General features: G+C 36.0%; 1 protein-coding gene across 1 annotated transcript in view; it reads left to right on the top strand.

Moving 5' to 3' along the window:
* Window positions 1-26,542, top strand: part of LOC127852386 (uncharacterized) — a 67,602-nt gene that overhangs the window by 12,905 nt on the left and 28,155 nt on the right. Inside the window, exons 3-5 of the mRNA XM_052386345.1 lie at window positions 9,554-9,683; window positions 23,497-23,655; window positions 24,088-24,213. Coding sequence (XP_052242305.1) covers window positions 9,554-9,683; window positions 23,497-23,655; window positions 24,088-24,213 — 415 coding nt within the window. The remainder of the gene's footprint in view (window positions 1-9,553; window positions 9,684-23,496; window positions 23,656-24,087; window positions 24,214-26,542) is intronic.

Below are 26,542 nucleotides of genomic sequence, written 5' to 3'. Positions count from 1 at the left end.
AATTATGCAATAGCGAACATCTTCAGTGCCTTCAGCGCTTTGATTGTACAAAGTCCCGACGTTCGACGTTGCAGTTGTAGTCTTTTTACGCATATACCCAGGGGGGCCTGCGTATACGGGAACTTACCGCGTTTAAGTGAGAACGTTGTTGCAAAACTTCAAAGATGGCGTCGTTTTAGTGTTTTTCGTGAAGGAGTAGCGGATATTTTCACCCGGTAAGCCAGTTTATATTTATATTTCTTTTGAATGAATACGCCCTCTCGGCTCTACGGTGTTTGTGCTCCCCTCGGTTTTTTGTTTCAATACCGTAGACGTCGGAATAAAAAAGTTATTGAAGCAAAACCGTCGACAAATTTGTTGTTTAATTTCTTGACCTTCGAGATATTGGATGTTCGAATATCATTTTCTCTCACAATAAAAAGTATTTGTACATGTTTACAGTAAAATATAACATAAATCACGATTATTTTATTATCTCGATGCGTTTTATGTCTATTAATTCATTTAATGCCGAATTATAACGGTTTAAACCCCCTTTTGGAACTAAACTTCCTTTTAAGCACATTTTGGGACCTGACTTCCAAATGATAAACAGCTCTTTCCTATGTTAGAAGGTTTTAAGCGAAATAACTTTCGTGAATGAATTCCGCATTGGTGCGAGTGTTTTGGAAATCATTTTCACTTGAGCAAATCAAGTTATCTTTTTTTTATTAATTGTTATATTATTAATTTTTATTATTGTATGTTTTATCGGTTACTTAACGCTAACATTTAGTGTGTGTAAAATATAAGACATTCGACGGTATTATTAACCCAGTGTAATCCTTACCTGTTTATTTTAACACATATGGACATACTTATGTTTGAATATGCATCAAACGGAATACTATGCCTACAAAACGGAATACAATGCTTACTGTTTACAGATATCAAGACGCCAGTTATATATGTCGAGGATGCCAAGATTGAAAAAGACGGCGTAACGAAGTGTGTACCGCTCTAGAAAGCAAAAGGTACATGAAAACCCACCAATCAAACAAAAAAGATTAGTCGAAGTACCACGCCAAACAATCACATGTACTTGCAATATTAGTGTAATGAAAAACAGAAAAGAGTAAAGCCGTTTCGATACAAGTATAAGGTTGCTGTAACCAAATACTGCCATTGTTGCGATTCGGAATACATGAAGCAATTTGGAATACCTGACACCTGCTTATAGATGCATATCGGTGGATGTTTATTTTTAATGAAAACTTAAATATTAATTGTTTATTTAATACAATGACATTTGACACGTTTTACCATAACGATACTGATACATGTATGTGACTTTGATGTGACAAATTTTGGACGACCTTCTTTTAAACCAGTTCTGAGTTGGTCACTATATTATAATCGCAAAAAGTGAATTTGTAGTGGATAGAAAGATTTGTGTAAATGAAATACACGATATGATTTCAGTAGAAGTGATCAATATATACATGTATTTTTTCTCTTTTATACTTATGTGAATACATATTATTTAAGACTGTTGTATTGAGGGAATAATGTATTGGTTCACATAGAAAGATTATTTCGTTTGTTCCTAAAATTGCCTTCTAATCGTAAGTTAATATGTCAAATGCATAACGAATTCATTCCGACCCAAATCTTTTTTTATCATGTATGTAACTGCTGAATACAATTGAAAATGTATGCAGAGACATCGTTGGAAGAAATGACGTAACACAGATAATGGTTTATTTTCATAAAAAAGTGAGAAACTAGCTTGACATATACGGAACAAAACGTGTTATTAAGTAGCACTTATAGCAATTATATGTCAGACTTGTCTATGTAGAAATAATAAAATAAAACAAACAAAAAAACACATAATACATCAGCTGTACATTTTTTGTTTGGTTCGTTTTTTTTATTTGCTGTTTTAGTCCGGCTCTGTTGAAGGACTCTCTCTTGCATATTCTACATTAAAACTCATGTGGTCCATGAATGGGGAATGGTATCCCAGTCCTCCGCTAATGTTAAATTCCTAATTACATTATTTTATACTGCAACGAGAAATGCACTTATTATCACCCTTTAACGTTCGTGATCTGAAAAGACAGTAAAAGAATGGTTAAAGAAAAGTTCATATCAGAATAAGGTCGACACGTCATAAAATACATTTAATTAATTAAAATATTACTGAAAAGGCTGAAAAACATTCTATTATCTCGTACATCAGCCACCCCACAACCCATCTTCTTTAAAATCTGTGAATTGATTCAGTTGGTCGGCAGGTTTTGTGTACAACATTTTCATAATTCTACAGTAAAATGGTTAAGAAAACACTTATATTGCACCACATAAAATGCTATAAAACTATAATATTGAAGTACACATATAAACTTTATTATAGATGGGTAGGTATTTCGTGTCAATCTCTTTCACATATGAAAGAGCTGTTGGTCATTTGGAAGTCATGTTATGCTGCTTAAAGTACATATAGATGCATAACTTAATTATGCCCCCCTTCGAAGAAGAGGGGGTATATTGCATACGCCTAGGATCATGAAACTTCATAGGTAGATTGATCATGACTCGCTGATGACCCCTATTGATTTTGAGGTCACAAGGTCAAAGGTCAAGGTCACGGTGACCCGAAATAGTAAAATGATTTTCGGAAGATAACTGAAGAACGCTAACGCCTAGGATCTTGAAACTTCATAGGTAGATTGATCATGACTCGCAGATGACCCCTTTTGATTTTTAGGTCACAAGGTCAAAGGTCAATGTCACGGTGACCCTAAATAGTAAACTGGTTTCCGGATGAAAACTCAAGAACGCATACGCCTAGGATCATGAAACTTCATTGTTTGATAGATCATGACTCGCAGATGAACCCTATTGATTTTGAGGTCACTAGGTCAAAGGTCAAGGTCACGGTGACCCGAAATAGTAAAATGGTTTTCGGATTATAACTCAAGAATGCATACGCCTAGGATCATGAATCTTCATAGGTACATTGATCATGACTCGCAGATGACCCTATTGATTTTCAGGTCACTAGGTAAAAGGTCAAGGTCACAGTAACAAAAAAAGTATTCACACAATGGCTGCCACTACAACGGACAGCCCGTATGGGGGGCATGCATGTTTTACAAACAGCCCTTGTTTAGATTAAACAAAATGAAACACTAGGTATTTGCCAAGATTCATAAGAGTCAAATATAAACGAGAAGCAAGTGCGTAATCGTGCGCAGCGAGACTTGCTCATATAGAATTGAACCTCTTATGGCTTTCTTTCAAAATAATTTCATGTCTCCGAACTAGTATGCAATACGCCCGGTGTTTTTTTTTAATATGCGGATTAATGCTCAGTTTTAGATCCATAACTAATGAACGCCTCAATATTTTCAAAAATTAACACCGGATTAATGTGCACCGACATTTTTTCATACAGATTTGATATAAATATTATAGAGCTGAACAAAAAAATATATTAAGCCATGTTTTCCCGGCACACGCGCTGGACATACACCTTTAAATCAAAGTACTGACAGTACTGGTGTGACGATGCTTTTGAAGAGGATTGATATAAAAACATCTATTTAAGTTTATCTACATCACCACAATTGTGAATGTGGGTACGAAAATTTTGGGTAGGAAAAAAATGGATACGAAAATTGTGGGTACAAAAATTATGGCAAAAAAAAATTGGGTACGACAAAAGATTTGGTTACGAAAAAAAATTGGGTAGGATAAAAAATTGGTTACGAAATATAATGTGAGTACGAGCAAAAATTAGGGTACGAAAAAAAAATGGGTACGAAAAAAATTGGGTTCGAAAAATGTAGGGTACGAAAAAAAAATGGGGGTACGGGGAAGTATTACCCTTGGGGAACTTGATCCATTCAGCGATACTGGGAGGCGGGTTACATTCTCGATCAAATATAACAAGAAATATCTTTAAAAAAGATATTCGACGTGTATTTTCTGAACCACTCATCTCAAAAAATGTTTTGTTACAGTAAAACGGGTAGTAAGTGGGGTATAACATTACGTTTCAGCATATAAATTCAAAACTTAACATGCTCTTTAATTACACCATGCTCTTTAATTTCACATGTATATCATACCAAACTTTATATATTGTAGTTTCCTTTCCTAAGTTAATGATGCTATGTGTACAGACGTGATTTCACAGTGTTCGAAATTCGCACTAGCCCGATAGCCCGGGGCTAGTTGATCTCGTTTCGGGCTACTGAATTTCCCTAGGTACTAACCCGATTGGGCTAGTGATTTTTCGAACTTTTGAAAATTAAAAATGCTCAAAAATATTATTTTCATCCATCGTTTGAACCATATCTAGCATTTATTTAGCGTTTTATCGCGTTTCCTCACCCTTCCGATTATGTTGACATGACGAGAGTTTGAATGACGATTTTTTTTTATACCGTACGTTTAAAATGCGGATTTACCCAGGATGTAATGATCTATTGGCGAATTAAAGCACTGCAATATCATATTTTAAAAGGATATGTCAACCAAATTGTATATTGATTGCGTATTTGCTTGGTTACTTTTTACTGGTTTTCATTTTTGGCAGTCAAACGATATGCATATTTTATTTCACGTGCAAAAGACGTATATTGATATGTTTTCGGACAGTCGTTTCCGGATACGGTATTATCTGTCGATTTTAATTTATTTTCGACGTTCTTGATAAAAATATTTAGAATGATAAATACACATGCGGTGTTACGGATGGTCTGGTTGATAATTGTTCACATTGTACTCACCAGAATTGGACCTAGAAAGACTATAAAAAAGAACAATAAGCTAGGGGGAGGAGACACTGCCCTCTATTCGCTTTATCATACGGCCTCAGACTCTCTGCTTAATTTTTCGAATTTCAAATTTGGGACAATTGACACCTTAAATAATTTACAGACAGGATATAAACCTATGCATCTTGACTGCATGTTAGGTATTGATTGACGAGTAGCTTCATACATAAATATTATAATCGTATTGTGTCATTGAAATATCATAATAACATTTCCAGTTAATTGGGATGAACTGTTATTTGAAATGCTTATCAACTACACCCTGCCTGCAATAAAAACTGTCCAGAACCTTCAAAAATATAAACTTCTTTTCAAAACTTGTGATAAACAGTTCGGGCTAGTAAACTTTGATTCGGGCTAGTGAAAAATTCCATCTGGTAGCCTTAACGGGCTAGTGGTTTCAAAACTGAAATTCGCACAATGCAATGTGCATGAACATATAATTTTCTTCTTTTGATTATTGTTTTTTCTCTTATCCAATAAGCTTAGGCATGTTGTATGTTAAAAACGGCAATAATTTCATGATGATTCCCGAAAGTAGGTATGAGCACATAGTCGTAAGAGCAATTGAAGAGGTTGGTTCGCCCATGAACACATGGTAAGGTTCACTAAATCTCCGAGATATGACCTAATACATAATGTGTTTAAAACAGCAAACAATATCCAACAGACGAATGAATTATCAAACATAGTATGTGCACTGATGTGGCTCTGTAATTTCTGTTTGAAAAGTTTATTAAATATGCAAAATGTGAAAGCACGCATAAGAGCGAGTTTCACAGATGTCAATCGGCTATTATGCTGTTATATACCATAGTCGCTACAACGTTTACAAGTGGCTGGTTCGAAATAATATCGTTTTCTTTGAACTCATGATCGCGTTGAAAGTTAATTATACACATTTTAATTCGCAATTTATTTACTGAATCACGATAAATGTAAAATACAATACAGAAAATGCATAGTTATTTCAATGATCTATAAACATATAATGGATTAAATATAACTGATTTAAAATTAACGTTTTCAAACTATTATTAAATCTTTTTTCCCAGAATATGCTGTCCTATTTATAGCTGAGCTTCCTATACCTTTATCAATGATAATCAGCGAGATATGCCGATTAGAAAAATCGAGCAATCTCAATCGGACTGGCTCGGTCTGTTACATAGGTCGCCATTGTGAAGAATTTTTTTCATTGTATGATAACTTTGACGAGCTGCTTCCCAGCATCGTCAAAAACGCTATACAAATTCCATTACTTGTGCACTTAATAGATTGTAAACAATGACGGTTAAAATCCGTACGTGGGCATTTTTCTGGTAACCAAGAGCGACGTCAACGCTCATGAAGCCTTTCATTCATAAATGTATATATGCGTCGGGTGTCAAAACCAGCATCACCGGATGTAAAATCTATTTTTGACCTGCATATTATCCGCTGCTGTGTGCACCTGCCAATTAGTTTAAAATGGATTCCGAACCGGTAAGTAGTTAACATAACATCAGGACATAATATCCCTTCCAAACAGGGCGCTATGCTGCTTAATAGTTCATGTGTATTGCAAAAACGTGAAGCTCCCCACGTATAATGTCGCAGTTTATAACAATACAAGTTATGTTTCATCTTCTGTAATGTAGCTTGAGGTTTCGTATCTTTGAAAATTATGAAAGAGGTTTAGATTTAAACAGAGGAAACGTTCTTTAAAACATTCATATCAATAGTAAATTCAATCACGACAGAAAGTTCGTGTATTTGGAAGTCATGTCCCAAAATGTGCTTAAAAAGAAGTCAGTTCCAAAAAGAGGGGTTAAACCAATAGTTTTTGGCAATAAATTAGTTATAAGAGATAAAACGGCGTCGGGAAAATGAAATAATCATGGTTTTAGTTATATTTTACCGTACACGTGCATCAATACTGTGTATTATAAGAGAAAATGATATTTGCACATCCCATTTCTCGAGCGTCACGTAAGAAGACAACACATTTGTGAACGATTTTCCTTCAATTACTTTTTAATCCTTACGTCTACGATCTTGAAACAAAAAACCGAGGGAAGCACAAACACCGGAGAGCCGAAAGGGCGTATTCATTCAAAAAAAAATATCCGCTACTCCTTCACGAAAAACACTAAAACGACGCCATCTTTGAAGTTTTTCAACAACTTTCTCACTTAAACGCGGAAAGCTCGCGTATACGCAGCCCCCCCCCCCCCCCCCCCCCCCCTGATACCGTTATACGGGTCATGATGAGCGATCACAATTTATAGCATATAAATTAATTAATTGAACAGTACTTTACAATTGTACCGTGTATAGAGTACCTTGCAGTAAAATAAAATAATTTAGTTCTGATAAAATAAGATGTGTTGTTCAGCGCAGAGTTGAAGATCAAATCTTAACAGATGGCGGTCCAGCTTTGTCGCAATTTAATTGAACAAAACTTCTCAAACGTGCAGAACAGTACAGTAACATAAAATTAATAATATAGTTATGAGAAAGTGAGAATCGTTGTTCAGTACAGAGTTGAAGATCAAGTCTTAACAGAAGGCGGTACAGCTTTGTCGCAATTTAATTGAGCAATACTTCTCAAAGGTACAGTACAGTAACATAAAATAATAAAGTTCTGAGAAAGTGAGATGCGTTGTTCAGCGCAGAGTTGAAGATCAAGTCTTAACAGATGGCGGTACAGCTTTGTCGCAATTTGATTGAACAATCAAATGTACAGTACAGTAACATAAAATAATTAAGTTACAATCTTGATGATACAATAAAATGGTTTAGTTTATAGGGATATAAAACAGAGTATTGAGCGTGGACGCATTTTCGGATGATTTCATGTTTTAAGAACATAGCAAAATTAACGCATATTATATTTTTTATCCCGTAGCTTTTACGTTCAATTTATTATACAGTTAAGCTCGAAATAGCAACACAGCTGGCTAACACAAAATCTCTGAGTTTTCAAGTATTTGGAAACGATTAAAAGAGACACGGAAATAAGATTCAATCCCGTTGATGAAATCAGAAGCGTCCACCACGTACGCGTACATGGAGACGAGCCCAAAAGCTAATTGTTAAACGTGAAACTCGAGATGCATCAGCAAAAGATAATTCTTATTTTAACTACGAAGGCGTTTAGTCAAGGCAAGTGGGAAGTTGCCGAAGAGTTTATACATGTGACATGACCACACGATAAACACAAATACAAAAGTGCCTAGCTCTCCGAAAAAGAGGTTAAATTCATGTGCGTTAATTATCGTCACAGATTAGCCTGTGTAGTCCGCACAGGCTTATCAGGGACGACACTTTCCACATAGACTGGATTTTTGCTTAGAAGAGACTTTCTTTAAGCAAAAAAATATCATAAAAGCGGAAAGTGTCGTGCGGAGTGCACAGGCTTATCTGAGACGACACTTTACGCACATGCATAAAACCCCATTTTCACAGAGCACGGCCCAAATTGTTCAATCTGCTATCACCATATCGGAACGGTTAATACAGCTCGATTGGTTGTTGTCGGTCCGGTCACTATTTAAATGTACCCCAGTTACTTAAATGAACACTTGGTACGGAAAATATACTAAAACGTAATGGTACCCGGGGTATATGTAAGTAGTACCCGAGCAATCACCAATCGAGCGTTAGTACACACCATGGTATTTGTTGGTTTAAACCGGTTTTAAGGTTAGCGCAACTAACAATTACCATTAACATGATCTTAGCATCACAATTATAATTAAACTCACTATAATAAAATGCTTTTCAATTTAAATACACTATATGTACTATATGTACGTGTAAATGTTCGGGTGGAAACCGGGTTAAAAATAGGCAAATCTGAACCGTTAAATGGTAGAAAATGGGTTGTGCTCTGTGAACAAGGGGTTTAATGCATGAGCGTAAAGTGTATTCCCAGACTAGCCTGTGCTGACAAACGCTAATCAGGGACGACATTTTCCGCTCGTTTATATATGTTTTTCGTTTAAAGAAAGTTTCTTCATAGCAAAAGTCAAGTTCAGGCGGAAAGTGTCGTCCCTGATTAGCCTGTGCGGACTGCACATACTAATCTGTGACTACATCTTACGCACATGCATTAAACCCCTTTTCACGGAGCGCGGCTCATATATATATGTATCTTTTCGCCAACTTATATAACATTACTACTAACATAAAATAAAAAGTAACCCTTAACTAGGATCAAACCACTGACCCTTGGAGTAAAAGTCCATCGCTTAGACCACTCGGCTATCCGAGCTCAGACACTGAGAGATTTATTGTACACTTTATATAAGCAAACCTCGTAGTATCACACAAAATAACGACAACAATAGAACTCTCCAAATTATTCAATCGTTTCGCGTTGCAACGCTTTATAATTTTCGGGTGTTTAAATTGTCAAAAGATGCATATAATGGATATTTTAGAGCATGGTAAATGTTCGGTATTAATGTTTCCTCACATATATCATAACTACAACGAACATTTTCGAATCTGTATCATTTTTTTTAATTTTGTCAATTTACCAAATCGTGAATAGGCCCCTTTAACAGCACAAGGACTTTTTAACTTGCATATATATTCAGTACTTAAAATCGAACGCGATTACATTAGAGCGATCAACCATGGACATTGTTCCACTCGACTAAAAAGCTATAAATATAACACGTATCTTACCGCATTACCTCCCCTGACCACATCGTAACTGCGATTTAATTTTTCAGAGCTCAATTGAGTAAGCTACTAGAGATGGCAGAGGGAAGTTCAGGACGAAAAGACGAGGAAATTGATGTCGGATTTGGGCGACCCCGAACGAGGGGCCAGGATCTTATAAGGGACCCATATCACAACAAGGTACGTTTATATATTACAAATTTTGAGTTTTCATGTGTTTCGTAGTGATATTTTCAGTGTAGTTATTATTAACACATATGTAGTTTTTAAACGAAATATAGTGTATTGTATGATAAAATGATTTTATAATATTTTCACATCATTCTTTAAGTCTGTACAAATACAGCTGTTTGAAGTTAAAAACTGCATAAACGGACTGGCAATACGCATTATACTTAATATTAATATAATGAGTTACTTTCCCGTTGCATGTACCGGTGAGATGTATTAAGTACTTAAACAGTGCCTATACAATAGTAAGTGTTCTAGATTCTGTACAGAAAACTTAACACGTCCCGTATTCCACCACAGCCGGATAATCCTACCACTGACCGGCCTTCATTCACAGCTTAGATTGTGTGTAATAAATGTTTGTTTGAGTAAACATGTTACCCTTTAAAACTTATAACAGGTGTATACGTATGATAATAGATGTAATATTTCAACTTTGACGTATTCGACAAACGTTAAAGCCACACACAAGGAGCCGCATGGAAAATAAATAATCAATATTTTGACAAACGGTTAACAAATCAAGTTGTATGCATATGAGCATCGCTCTGTGTAAAGGGGGTTAAATGCATGTGCATGAAGTGTCGCCCTAGATTAGCCTGTGCAGTCCGCACGGGATAATTAGTGACGACACTTTCCCTCTTTACTAGTTTTTTACTAGGAAGAGACTACCTTGAAACGAAAATATCATAAAATTGGAAAGTATCGTCCCTGATTAGACTGTGCGGACTGCGCAGGCAAATCTGGGACGACACTTAACGCACATGCATTACCCCCACCCCCTTTTCACAGAGCGAGGAGTATTTGTTTTTGTGCATGTGCGTAATGCGTGTGCGTAAAGTGTCGTCCCAGATAAGACTGTGCAATTCGCACAGGCTAATCAGGGACGACACTTTCCGCTTTTATGACATTTTCCGTTTAAATGAAGTATCTTCTTAGCAAAAATCAAATGTAGGTCGAAAGTGTCGTCCCTGATGAGCCTGTGCGGACTGCACAGGTTTATCTGGGACGACTCTTTACGCACATGCATTATGCCAAGTTTCCTCAAAACACGACTCAAATGATACGAGCCTCGCGTGTAAAATGTGGCTTAATGCGTGTACCTGAAGTGGCGTCCATAATAAGCCTGTGCAGTCCTTACTGTCAAATCAGTGACAATACATCCCGCATATAATTATGGTATTTTTGTTTAAAGAAAGATCCTTGTTAGCGAAAATCAACTTAATGCGGGAAGCGTCGTTCCTGTTAAGCCTGTGCAGACTGCACAGAAAAACGAGACAATCGAGGAGTGAATGAAAACGTTTGCTTTTGTATGTAGAAATCAGCGGCAAAACAGTAACCACATACGATGATAGTCCAGAATAATTAATGTTTGGCTCATAAACTGAATGTAACGGTGTTCAAGCTTTGATATTTATTCCTTTTATGCCTCCCCCCACCCCCCACCATCACCTACAGAAGCCGGAGGGCATGAAGGATTAGTCCGTCTTTTCTTCCGTTCGAACGAGGCTGACCGAACTGACTCGTTTCGTATAAAATCGATAATGCTTCCTTATTTGCTATTTAAATGGATGCTGTCTATAAACACAATCAATGCGCCAACATCAACATTCCTCATTTTGCGAATCTCATGTTGACATAAGTTTGCAGTCGTTCTAAAAGTACGCTTGTAAACTGAATGAAATAGGGTCTTCCACGTTTACAACAGTTACACCACATTTCACATGAAAACTTCATTGCCTAGTTTGTATGCCCCCGGTAGGGTGGCATATAGCAGTTGAACTGTCCGTCAGTCAGTATGTCAGTCCGTCGGTCTGTCCGAAAAAACTTTAACATAACTGTTTAAATATTGAAGATTCACCTTGATATTTGGCATGCATGTGAATCTCATGGAGCTGCAGGTGGTAAAATTTCAAGGCTTAAATCATCCTTCAAGGTCTAGGGTCGAAAAACAAAGTCAAGGGAAGTAATAAGCTTTAAATGGACATAGATATCTGACCTGCCCACGTATATATTTTTGTTAAATAAATCAAAGCGGCGCAGTAGGCGGCATTGTATTTCTGACAAACATATTATGGAAAAGATCAAGGTCTAGGTCATCCTTCAAGGTCTAAGGTCAAAACTACAAATCAAAGGGAAGTAATAAGCTTTAAAGGGAGATTACTATTCAATATTGAACATAGCAACTTGATGTTTAGCATGCATGTGTATCTCATGGAGTTGAACATTGATTGGTGAATCTACAGTCACGGTAGTGGCTTTTAATTATTTACTAGTAAAATTAGACAGTGGCTTTTAATTATTTGCTATTTAAAATAGAGATTTGTTAGAGACAATTATTTTCAAGGGAAGTAATTTATATAATTATAAATATCATATTACATATTTACTTACCAAGAATTTAACTTCTTTTCACAGTTTCTGTACATATTTATTATTTGGATTATTTATAACTCAACAAAATGATTTTTCAAAGTTTTTTGTAAATGATATAATTATAACACCTTTGATTATCATAACATACTGTGTGCTCGGGCAATAGTTTATTTAACGAAGTCCCGAGGGTAAACAACCCCATTAGTCAGTTACATACCTGTGGACTTATGTCCATGGGCACATGATCAACACTGGCTATGATATCTATTAAACCAATTGCCTTGGTTGTCAGTGATGTCTTACAGTGTCATAATTGACTGTGAGACCCCCCCCCCCCAACCCCTGGTTGGATTGGACAAAATTTAAGTGAATTAATAACCTTTAAAGGGAGATGATTTTTATACCTGCCAAATGATAAATAGAATGTTATTTCAATGCGGCGCAGAAGGGGGTATTGTGTTTCTGACAAACACATCTCTTGTTTAGAAGTTAAGATAATACAATAAAGGGGCCTTTTCACAGATTTTGGCATGTATTGAAGTTTGTCATTAAATTCTTTATATTGATAAATGTAAACATTGGATATAAAAAGCTCCATTAAAAAAAATCAAGAATAGCTCTACAATTTAAAAAAAGAAAAAGAAAAAAAGTAATCCTCAACAGTGCTCGAACCACTGACCCCTGGAGTCTTGGAGAAAATGTCTACCATTTAGACAACTCGACCATCCCTACAAAGGTTGATGTATTGTTTAATTTTTTATAAGTAATCATCGTAGTTTCACAAAATATAATGACTACAACAGAACTCTCAAATTATTAAATCGTTTTGCGTTGCGACGCTTTATAATTTTCAATAATTTTTAATATTAAAGTTTTACATTAGTAACAGTTGTACTGAGAAATATAAATAGCCATACATTTAGTCATTCCTGTTTTTGATGTTATTAATATTTCAAAGAGAAGCGTCATTGAATCTTAGCCATAAAGTATTATATCTATTTAATGGTGTACAGTCTTATACTTGTTAGACTACGCTACCATATTTTAGTAAATTGAAAACAAACTGTTCAGATACAGGACGTTCATGTCTAAGAATTGTACAGTTCGTATATATATATATATATATATATATATATATATATATATATATATATATATATATATATATATATATATATATATATTTGAAGTCGTTATTTGCATGTCCGTGCGAATTTGCGAACGCTATGGTTTAATAAAATTGTTGAAAATTTGGAACGAGATTTGCGTTAGTCAAACGCCAAGTTTTAATCATGGAACGCAACAATATAATGACTACAACAGAACTCTCAAATTAATCAATCGTTTCGCGTTGCGAAGAAGAGGGGGTATATTGCTTTGCTCATGTCGGTCGGTCGGTCGGTCGGTCGGTCGGTATGTCGGTCCGTCCACCAGGTGGTTGTCGGATGATAACTCAAGAACGCATACGCCTAGGATCATGAAACTTCATAGGTAGATTGATCATGACTCGTAGATGACATCTATTGATTTTGACGTCACTAGGTCAAAGGCCAAGGTCACGGTGACCCGAAATAGTAAAATGGTTTCCGGATGATAACTCAAGAATGCATACGCCTAGGATCATGAAACTTCATGGGTAGATTGATCATGACTCGCAGATGACCCCTTTTGATTTTGAGGTCACTAGGTCAAAGGTCAAGGTCACGGTGACCCGAAATAGTAAAATGGTTTCCGGATGATAACTCAAGAATGCATACGCCTAGGATCATGAATCTTCATGGGTAGATTGATCATGACTCGCAGATGACCTCTATTGATTTTGAGGTCACTAGGTCAAAGGTCAAGGTCAAGGTGACCCGAAATAGTAAAATAGTTTTCGGATGATAACTCAAGAACGCATATGCCTAGGATCATGAAACTTCATAGGTAGATTGATCATGACTCGCAGATGACCCTATTGATTTTGAGGTCACAAGGTCAAATGTCAAGGTCACGGTGACCCGAAATAGTAAAATGATTTTTGGATGATAACTCAAGAACGCTTTTGCCTAGGATCATGACACTTCATAGGTACATTTAAGGTGACTCGCAGATGACCCCTATTGATTTTCAGGTCACTAGGTCAAAGGTCAAGGTCACAGTGACAAAAAACGTATTCACACAATGGCTGCCACTACAACGGACAGCCCATATTTTATTCTGTTTCCACAATGTCTAGTTAAGAGACTTACAAATTGAATTTTTGACACATGTTCATTCATAATGATGTATAAGCCTTTGTTTTTGTTCCAGTAAATACTATGTTTATGGAAATGACAAGAGAATTTAACATTTAAAAAACCAATGTAATATGATATGGAAACAGGACAGTTGTGATTTGCTGGGTCAATTCTATTTAGCTTGACCATCCAAGATGTTGATAGCTTTGACAAACTGGTGGTCTGAAACATTGAGAAAATGTCACGATTCACTGACAATAAATCAAACATGTAATTCTTGCTACGCATCTTGCATTTAATTTTGTCAATTCAAATTATACATAAAAATATAATTAATTTTTAATCTGCTTGACACAGTTTGTATGTATAAAACAATGTTAATACATAAATAGGATCAAGCATATTAAAATATCAACTTAGATTTAGTTTCCTTTACTGTACAGGATTTGTAAAGTTAGGTTAATATTTGTGTATTGAACAAAAATAACAACAGTGTAAAGAAAAGTTAATTTGGGGATGTTCTATCCAAACTCTGAGAGTTCAGATTTCCTCAAATGCCAAGTAAAGATTGTAAATTTCAACCCACTCCTCTGGTTAGTTTTCAGTGCGCACATATAATTAACTTTTGAGCTTAATGTCTCATTTGTACATGCATAACTGTATTAACTCCAAACCAACTAGTACAAGTGGTAGGCCAGTATTACATGGACTGGTGTTCACTGTTTACACCATTTCACAACCCCATCTGATACTGGTCAGTATCTTGGCAAGTGGCCAAAGTTGGGAGTGGAATTAATGGTCTATTACATAACTGACTTCTGTGTGTGGTAAACACATGATAGTGGTCATGTGGTAAAGTTGCACTTGTATACATTTGCCCAATACACAACACTAGCCATGGCTATTTTTAATCAGATTGCATTGCCATCTATGGTGGTCATTGACTAGGGGAGTTAACTGCTATAAATAACATGTTTCATTACCATTAATTAATAAATAAAACATTACAAATTGTGTGCATGTTTCACATATTGTCAAATAAGTCAAAATGTGTGAAAGGAATCCAAAAAATCAAAGACTCAATCATATAATGGATATAATTGATAAGTATAGCTCCTGATTGGTTTTTGCACTATTAATTGGATACATTTCACAGGTCATTGACATAAGTGTCATAAATTGTAGACAGAATGTATAGAGAATTTCATCTTAGTATTAATAAGTAAATGATTCCATGATACTTATTGAATTTTATTTCAAGGTCACAGTGACAAAAAACATATTTACACAATGGCTGTCACTACAACGGAGAGCCCATATGGGGGGCATGCATGTTTTACAAACAGCCCTTGTCAGATTTTTAAATCGTCAAAGATGCATAATTGTAATGTATATTTTAGAGCATGTTAAATGTTCAGTATTACTCTTTCCTCACAAATATTATAACTAAAACGAAAATTTGCGAATCTGAAACTTTTTTGAATTTTTTCACTTTACCATAACGTGAAAAGGCCTCTATAAAGCCACAACTGTGGACTGTCGTTTACACCTTTTTTACTTTTTCGATGGTTTCTCGAAAAGTTCACGAATGTCATAATCAGAATTAGCATCAATATTAAGTCTTGTTTATATACGAAACGACATCACCATAGGATAACCAACAAATTGAGTAACATCATCACCATCGTTCGTCATTATCATTTTGTCATGGACATCATCAATATCATCATCGTCATCATCACCAGTGGCTTAAATGGAGACGTATTCGTTATCAAAGTCGTTGTTGTTCATACTCGTAGCCAAATATATAATCTCATTCATAGATTTTGATACACGGTTTACAATCAGTCGTGTTTAATGACTGTTGTTCGATGTTCGTTTTCAGCTACTTTATATTCTTTTCACATGTTTAATGCGCTTAACATGTGTTAAGAAAAGCTAAATACCAGAAAAGATGTAAAGAATACAAAGTTTGAACAAGTTTCGTTTGAAAGCTACTGAATGACAGATTCTTATCTCATGTTTATACATGTTATAGACGTTGTTGCTTAGGTCAAAATGAAAATGCCACTGGTTTCCACGTATTACGATTCCTCGTTTAAAAAAGAATATGAACGTTTCAGATTTTCAATTAAGGATACTGTTTCAGTTTTTGTTAATTAACAGATTTTCAGCTTATATTTTTGAATGTTATAAACATTATCGCAAACTTAATAGTAAACTGTTGATAACTAATTTTGTGAATATGATCTAATTTAGCGAAAACGATCGAAAACTCAACATGAAATATCCCCCCCCCCCCTCAAAAAAAGAACACAACAACAACAAACAAAAAACAACAACAAACAAACAACAAAACGGTCAGCACAAAATATATGGTATTTTGGTTAATTGGATACATACAACTTTATAGTGTACGTTTATTAAATTTACCAACACTCTGACTATTATCTGAGCAAAACGCTAAGATTCAATCGACGCTATATACATTAGATATTCAAACAAGCGAACTACGGCACAAGAAAAATCGATAATTAGTCGTGAATAATTTGTAAATATGTGTACTTAATGAAATGGCTCTTTGTTAGCGGTTTAGATTGAAACATTGGACAATATATGAATACTTTTACAAGTGCGCATTCACTGGGTGAAATAGTGTCCCACATTATGTTGCGTGATAGATGGTAGGGAGATTGTTTTCCTTCCATTTGTTGTGCCATAAAGTGTAAATAGCAATTACGTCAGGGGCAATATTGTGAATGCAATATGTTTGCAGTTCGCTAGTTATTGGTTAAGTAGCAAGGAAGCTTTACATTGTATTTCGGGGTGTCTTTCATTCGGCACTCCACATACGGCGTCAATATTTACGTTCATTTTTATGCCCCCCTTTGAAGAAGAGGGGGTATATTACTTTGTTCATGTCGGTCGGTCGGTAGGTCGGTCGGTCGGTCGGTCCGTCCACCAGGTGGTTGTCAGACGATAACTCAAGAACGCTTGGGCCTAGGATCATGAAACTTCATAGGTACATTGATCATGACTTGCAGATGACCCCTATTGATTTTGAGGTCACTAGGTCAAAGGTCAAGGTCACGGTGACCCGGAATATTAAAATGGTTTCCGGATGATAACTCAAGAACGCATACGCCTAGGGTCATGAAACTTCATGGGTAGATTGATCATGACTCGCAGATGACCCCGATTGATTTTGAGGTCACTAGGTCAAAGGTCAAGGTCACGGTGACCCAAAATAGTAAAATGATTTTCGGATGATAATTCAAGAACGCATATGCCTAGGATCATGAAACTTTATAGGTAGATTTATCATGACTCGCAGATGACCCCTATTGATTTTCAGGTCACTAGGTCAAAGGTCAAGGCCACGGTGACCCGAAATAGTAAAATGATTTTCGGTTGATAACTCAAGAACGCATATGCCTAGGATAATGAAACTTCATAGGTAGATTGATCATGACTCGCAGATGAACCCTATTGATTTTGAGGTCACAAGGTCAAAGGTCAAGGTCACGGTGACCCGTAAAATGATTTTCGGATGATAACTCAAGAACGCTTAATTTGCCTAGGATCATGACACTTCATAGGTACATTGAACGTGACTTGCAGAAGACCCCTATTGATTTTCAGGTCACTAGGTCAAAGGTTAAGGTCACAGTGACAAAAGTCGTATTCACACAATTGCTGCCAGTATAACGGACAGCCCATATGGGGGGCATGCATGTTTTACAAACAGCCCTTGTTACTTTTCTGACCCGTCATTCTTGGCATGTATGTAAGTGGGGTTGCTTGTATCCATATTCAATGAATTATTTGACCAAACAAAGACGTTTCCTGGAAGGCTTCTTTGAGCAAATATCTTTATATTAATATTTTAACGTTTAACGTAGAAATAGATCAACATTTTCAAAAACAAAATCGGGAAAATATTTCTCTTTCGTTCACGAAAAAAGTTGTTGATGATGTTTGTCCTGCAAGATTTCCAAAAATGAAACGAAACATAAAATACTGTTCTATCAATAGAAGTTATAGGTGTATATATACGCAGAAACATCTCACATTAAATATGAAACTCCTTTAACTATTTACCAGATTCCCCGTGATGCTATCATTAGTTCAATTACCCATAAATATAAGTAATGAGGCAAAAATAACTAAAAGCGAGAAATGCAAATGATTCATTCATTCCATATTAGATGAAAATATACGATACAGGGTTAACCAGTTCAATTTTTGTACATAATTATGTACATTATTCGTGTAATGCGAAGAGCTTATTGACTTTATTATCACCTTTGATGGTCTTGAAACTGAGCTAAATACCACCGACATATTCAATCACTGGATTGTTTGGCCACACTCTAGGAAAACGGGGTTTAACGCATGTGCGTTGAGTGTCGTCCCAGATAAACCCGTTCCTTCCGCACTGGCTGATCAGGGATGAAACTTTCCACTTTTATTGAATTTTTCTTTTAAAGGAATTCTCTTTTAAAGGCAAATGTTGTGCCTGATTAGCCTGTGCGGACTGCTTAGGCTTATCTGAGACGACACTCGACGCACATGCATTACATCGACCTTTTCACAGATTTTGGCACGTATTTAAGTTTGTCATTAAATGCTTTATATTGATAATGTAAACATTCAATCTAAAAGCTCCAGTAAAAAAACATGTATAAAATAAAAAAATAAAAATAAATAACCATTAACAGGGCTCGAACCACTGACCCCTGGGGTAAAAGTCTAACGCTTAGACCACTCGGCAATCCGTTCTCATAAAATGAGAGGTGTATTTTATACTTTATATAAGCAAGCCTCGTAGAACCACAACATATAACGACAACAACAGAACTCTTCAAATTATGCAATCGTTTCGCGTTGCAACGCTTTATAATTTTCAGGTTTCTAAATCGTCAAAAGATGCATAGCATGGATATTATAATGCATGGTAAATGTTCAGTATTACTGTTTCCTCACAAATATCATAACTACAACGAAGATTTGCGAATCTGAAACATTGTTTGTTTAATTTTGTAAATTTACCAAAACGTGATAAGGCCCCTTTAAGCCCATTTATTTCCAGAGCGCGACTTGATATCTAAAGTTTTCATCCGCCTCTCCGGTACTGTTTTTCATGGTTAGGATTACTATCTCAATAATCCTTCAGATCTAGAAGGAATTTTAGTGTGTGACTGTTCTTATTCATTTCGATTGTGTGCATTTTTGTTCATAATTTTACGTTTTATTTACTGTTTGTAGTAAAACAAGTAAATTGATTATAATAAAACACTTGAATCCACTTAAATTTGTAGCAATCATGTTGTTTGTTATTTGATTGGAATTTGATCTTGAAGCTCGTATTTTATCAGACACATCTCTGCCCGAAGTTTCGTGAATATCCGGCCATATTCGAGAAATATCGCGACTAGCTCTACGATGAATCACTTAATTGAAACCAAATGTCAATGACTCGTGCAATCAAGGATACGTAATGATAAGTGTCCTTAAAAGCGTAGATTAAATCTCGATTAAAGTATTTTTAAAACTGATTATGTTATTAGTTCAGACGACCTGACGTGCATTTTTTCCGCTCGTTGATTTAAAACGCATATTTTATAACGCAAATAAATACGCCTATCCCGTTGTTGCCCGGATTGAGTACCATGACGTGAGGTTACTAGTTTTAATCGGCGTTCATTGAGCATATTTAGCGCTGAAAATCGTGAGTCATTATGAAGTGTCATCTCATGCTATTAATGACAAGAATTTACTTTATGTTTTACTTTCTTTATCTTTGGAACATGTGCGTATTCTACATAATTAATTAATGCATTATAACACATGTAAGACGTACGTTTGTTTAATATATAAATTACCGCTGCGTCGTATGTAACCGAATGAAACTTTAAGTACATGTTCATAGAATTATGTAGCATCACATCGTTCATGTATAACTTCTTAATATTTTGACCATTAGTTTCGTTTGCCTGTTTAGATATAATTCACTTGTAAATTCCAATACGGAATAAAAAATAACCCCAAGTAATACATTTATTTTGTTACACGCATATTATATGAAATGGACTTACTTGTAAACCACACTTAACGAGTGTTCTAAAATTGTATCATTGGTGTTTAAGAATCTATGAATGGGAAAAGGGGGCTTAATACATGTGAGTAAAGTGTCGTCCCAGATTAGCCTGTGCCGACCTCATAGTGTATTCGTTTCCGCGGTAATAAGTTCTGCACTTTCTTTTTGTCTTGTAAGAACAAGAACACATACTTGTTATCATAAGCGGACCATGGCAGGAGTCTTGTTTAAATATGGGCCGTGCTCTGTGAAAAGGGGGTTTCATGCATGAGCTTAAAGTGTCGTCCCAGATTAGCCTGTGCAGCCCGCATGGGCTAATCAGGTGTCACGTAATGATATATAGGATCTGGCACGAGTTGTCATATCATACCATATTTTATTAAACGAGTTCAAGAACTTTGTTAGTAAACGAGCCTTTGGCGAGCTTACTAACGAATTTCCTGGACGAGTTTAATAAAATATAGTATGATATAACAACGAGTGTCAGATCTATTTTATCACATGCTTTTAAATGAGCAAATTAAATAAATATTTACGCAAACATAATGATGAATCCAGAATGTTATTTACATTTCGTGACGTCATTTGACGTTGCAACGTCATTTCAGCAAAATAACAAAATGCGATTGGTCAATAAACGAAAACTAAGCCAATGAACACGCTTAAAATGTTGTATTACACATGTGTAATATATACGGAATATTACGCTAGTCAATTGTTCCAAGAGTTTGTATTCAGTCGAGTGGCTTGTGTGATGACGTATCACACGAGAGGCGGAGCCTCGAGTGTGATGCGAAATTACACAAGCCACGAGACTGAATACAAACTCTTGGAACAATTGACTAGCGTAATATTCCTTTTATTATACACACAACTAACGAACACAGTTAACAATTGTATTTTTGCTTTAACAAAACTGACAAAACAATGACTTCAACGGTACGCCATAGTTTATTTAAGACGCGTACGAATACAGTTTATTTATATTACCGTGTAAACATTTGAACCGGAAAACACAGGATTCCGACACGCTTACCTTAATGACATCAAATCCAATATTTATAACAACTAAGTTGATAACTTTGATTCGATGTTTATAACATAAGCGTTGAAACGATATGCACTTCCACTTCTATTCTTCCATGTCTCTATCGAAACTTATTTTAAACCACACTATCTTATTATTGTATTCCAATCGAAATTTATATTGATGCATGATAAACACACACTCTGAAAAACGTTCTGCATTCGTTCGTTTAAAACAAATAGTTTACTGTTAAAAAACACCACGTCCGACTGTCCTTAAATTCCAGAGAGTTTAAATAAAACTATTGTATTTCGTCACAGAAATGTCGTCACACGATGTACTACGTAATATATTGCGTAATATGGGGGGTTTCCTATTTTCGGTGCGCGTTATGTGACGTCATTAAATAGATCGAAGAAAGTAGTCCGGCTAGTATGGTAATACGGAATTGGAAACAGCAAGAAGCGTAATACGGGATTTTTTATTTCAACGATTGATACAACCTGTATTTTGTTAAAAGCATTATACAGGTATATAATAAAAAAATATGTAATGGTTGTATTACATGGGAAAGAGGGAATAGCATGTGATAAAAGAAGTTACGTTAAGTAGGACAGTATCAAATAACCAAATGTAAAAGTAAGCAGAACAGTATCCATTGGAAATGTATACATCAGAACAAGACCTTAATCAACAAACCGTCAAGGTTGCATAAATAAGCATCTCATTTATTGATAACATGTTTAAACCATCTGTTAAAGCCAATGAAACATTCAGTCATTAACAGCAAGTGACGACACTTTACTTTTAATAATATATATAAATGACTGGGAAATCGATATAGGTTGTGTAGATAAGTGTTGACTTCCAACTTGAAGATAAGATTTTTTATGTAATAAGATATTATACATATGGTGTTGATCCCAAAGTATTATATTTAGTAGAAACGTAGGTTTTTGTCTTTTTGAATATAACAGAGAACAATGTTGTATGTACAAAAATGAGTCAAGCCCGAGTTAAAGTAGCATTTACATCAGATTCATTTTAATTGTGAATCCCATATATTAATTATTTGTTTTCAATATTTTACTTTCTCAAAAGTTACTGAATGTATCTTATTAATTAGAATATTTTGAGGACTTTCAATTAGCAGAATAAAATATCAATAAATACCTCATCGGAATTGTGTATAAATTGTCATCCCATCGGACACAGGGACGATACTTTCCGCATAAACTAGATTTTACTTAGAAGAGACTTTCTTGAAACAAAAAATATCATAACATCGGAAAGTGTCGTCCCTGATTAGCCTGTGTGGACTGCAAAGGTTAATCAGGGACAACACATTACGCATTAAACCCCATTTTCACAGAGCACGGCCCATATACATTACATTTTCATTCAATTTATCATTGTAATGACAAGAACTATTCGAATTTGACAACATGTTTCATGAAAGTGAAATCTGGGATTGGGATTTCATACGTTTGACGACGAGAATCGAAATAAGTAAAGGCTTATTTCACACTAGGTAGTTGAAACTGTCACTAACAATAGAAAACCCATTCGACTCCGATTGATTTCAAGAATTAAAGAGGGAAAGTGATTCACGCAATAAAGAAGTCCTGCGTTGAGGTTAATCAGACTTTGTCCCTTTTTAAAAAATGGATTTGTTTCAAGAACGACATAGGTGAAGTTAAGTGAATTTATAAGATTGCGTTCCATTGTTTTCTAGGGCATTGTTTCGCGTAAAAACAACGACAACTTCTGTGTTTAAGTGAATTAATCAGATTGTGTCCATTTGTTTTGTTTTTCGTGGGATTTGTTTTTCTCTGAAAGAACGACAACTCTTGGGTCTGATTGTGTCCATTTGTTTTGCTGGGCATATGTTTACGATGAAAGAGTCTTCTCAACTCATGAGTCTTTATAAATAAATAAGATTGTGTCACTTTGTATTATATGGGCGGAGGTTGTTTTGCGGTGATAGAACGACAACTCATGGTAGGAAACAAAATCAGATTGCGTCCCTTTGTTTTCCAGGGGATGTGTTTTACGCTAAAAGAACGACAACTCCTGGGTCTCCAGGGGCTTCTTCCCCCGGCGATCCTGACGCCGGAGCAGGAAGTGTATTTCGTCATGCAGAACTTCTACCGCTGGGACAATGACCTTGACCGATACATCTACATGATGTCACTACAGGTGGGTCGTCAGTCTATTTTTGTTTCGATTGCATCGAAAGCTTATTGAAACCGCCCTCCGTTTCAGGTGTAGAACCAATACGTGTTTGTATTCGGGAGATCTCCCCACTGTGGGGATTGAAACCCGTCATGTCCCGGTTATGGTTTTCCATAATCTGTACTCAACATCAAGGCTTATTACAAGAAATTTCAAATTGCAGATGATTTAACATGACTAAAGTTACACATGCCCATGTTCATAACCGATGTATTCTAGTAACGGATGATGATCAAACGTGTCATGTTGATTGTCGTAGCGAAAAGCGCACGCATCTCTCTCGCCTCTTGACCCTTCGCTCATGCACACTTGCAACTTCGTAACATGACCGTAGCAAGAATGGCATCTTAATTATTCACGCTTGAACACGCGTTACTTCATGTATTACCCTTACAGGACCGTAGCGAGAAGCTTTTTCTACCGGACTATCATGCAAAACGTGGAGCTCATGATGCCCATCATTTACACCCCGACAGTGGGGCAGGCCTGCCTCAAATACGGCCTCACCCTCAGGAAACCAAGGTCAGGAGGACCCCAAATCTACGTTACAATTTAATTGCGTCAAGCTCTAGAAACAACGGCATTTAATGCACGTGCGTAAAGTGTCATCCCAAATTAGGGGCGACACTCTCCGATTTTATTGTGTGTTCGTATAAAGGAAGTATTTACTTAGCGCAAATGCAGTTAATGCGGAAAGTGTCGTCAATTTTACGCACATTCATGAATCCCCGAGAGTCATTGCAAGTACACGATCTAAGGCCGATCTTCAGAAGTCCCTTTCAGACAATCTGTTTAGCTGGCAAATCAAAATATGGCTTTATTGATTTCATAATGAAACAGATATTAAAATCAACTGGGATTCCAAAGTGTAATTATTTAAAATTCCAAAACAAATAGTTCCGATACATCTTCATGCTTTGCTTAAAACATTAATGTGTTGTTCTGATTGCTTTAAAATTAAATCAGAAATGTTAGCCTTCGCAGTTAAATAGCCATACAACAGAAATACACAGGACGTAGTTCAGTAGATTGCCAACATGTTGCTAATTAGAGAAGATCTTGCGATACATTGTATAAACCTTTAGCGGCTTATTTGCTTGCTTTTCTCTCTTCATGTATTGATTTACTTTCATTAGTCCGGTTTCCATTCCAGAACAAATTCTTTAAATCAATTATATGGACTTCTTAATTCCGTATTATCTGACGTCAATAACTATATTGTAGCTCGTACATTATAAGGATTTTAAGTTTCTAACGCATGATCTTAACAATTGTGCATGCTATATTTCTGTCCGCAAATAATATAAATACTTTTCATGTCGCACTACAGGTTTGAAGAAGACAGCTTTGTCATATGTACACTGTACATATCTCCTTGCTAGTTTTTCAGATCAATATATTCGTATTGTCCATCTATATAATGCTAACATAAAAAGTAATTATCTATCGCGAGGTTCAACACATCAACTTTCATGAAATTATGCAAGTAGAGAGTTTTCAAAAGCGCCTCAATTATGAACGATTATGTAAATTTTTTACTGTACACATATCTCAAATGTAATTATTGAAATATCGATATTTTGTTCTTTATTTCAGAGGCCTTACATCACTATACAACGACCTAGGTCACGTCTATGACATCATCTGTAACTGGCCATCGGATGACGTCAAGGTACTGCTGAGCCTCGTTCTGGGAAAACAGGGCTTAATGCATGCACATAAAGTGTCATCTAAGATAATCATGTGCAGTCCGCACTGTAAAACTGTTCACCTAGTTTGAGATGTTCTTAATATAGAGCGTATTTTTTGTATTATGTTCGATAATGTGTTACTTCAACACAGGTAATGGATACACTTGTCTTAAATGGGCGTTATTTAAAATCGAATTCATTGATGACATATTCAAAACTTTCGATTTGGGTATCAATTATAAATATCCCAGCTAAGTATGTGATATAGGGGTCAAATCACTGACAGCGCCAATACTTTACTAGTTAGGATGACGTTATTTTTAGCTTTGCTCACAGTATAAAATATTACATAAATGTCAATTACTATAATCTTATAATTTTAATCTGTATTATGGGATAGTAGTAGTAGTAGTAGTAGTAGTAGTAGTAGTAGTAGTAGTAGTAGTAGTATTAGTAGTAGTAGTAGCAAAGCAGCACAGCACAGCAGTCAGCAGCAGTAGTAGTAGTAGTAGTAGTAGTAGTATAGTAGTAGTAGTTGTTGTTGTAGCAGTAGTAGTAGTAGTATAGGTAGAGAGCATTAGAAGTATTAGTATTCTTATAAGAAGTAGTAGTGGATGTGATGGTGGTGGTGGTGGCGGCGGCGGTGGTGGAGGAGGAGGAGGCGGAGTAGATGTAGTAGAGGTATTAGTAGTTGTTGTAGTTATTCAAGTAGTAGAAGTAGCAGCAGTAGAGAAGTTTATGTAGGAGCAGAAAAAGCTGCAGCAACAACATCATCATCGTCGCTATTCGATGTATCGATAGTTGTGTTATGTTGCCGTGGTGTAATGGATATGGTGTCCACTTAGCGACCGGAGGTCACGGTTCGATCCCAGCTGAGGGCGTTCTAAAGTACTGGTTCTTGGCCCAAGAAACGGACTCGCGAGCGTTACAAATAAGTCGTAAACACTTCTAATGAAATCGAGCTAAAATAAGCAATTTTAACTCAAAGAGACTCAATATCTGTTTGATATCCATATGTTCAAAGGCGCGATCGTTGGGACGGACGGGGAGCGGATCCTTGGTCTGGGAGACCTAGGGGCGCGGGATGGGGATTCCCGTGGGAGCTGGCGCTCTCAACCGCCCTGGCGGGATGCCGCCCCACCTATGTCTTCCCATACTTA

This window comes from Dreissena polymorpha, chromosome 12 (assembly GCF_020536995.1).
Source record: "Dreissena polymorpha isolate Duluth1 chromosome 12, UMN_Dpol_1.0, whole genome shotgun sequence".
Taxonomy (NCBI): domain Eukaryota; kingdom Metazoa; phylum Mollusca; class Bivalvia; order Myida; family Dreissenidae; genus Dreissena; species Dreissena polymorpha.
The sequence above is the reverse complement of the archived record's forward strand: the minus strand, read 5'-3'. Positions and strand labels throughout refer to the sequence as shown.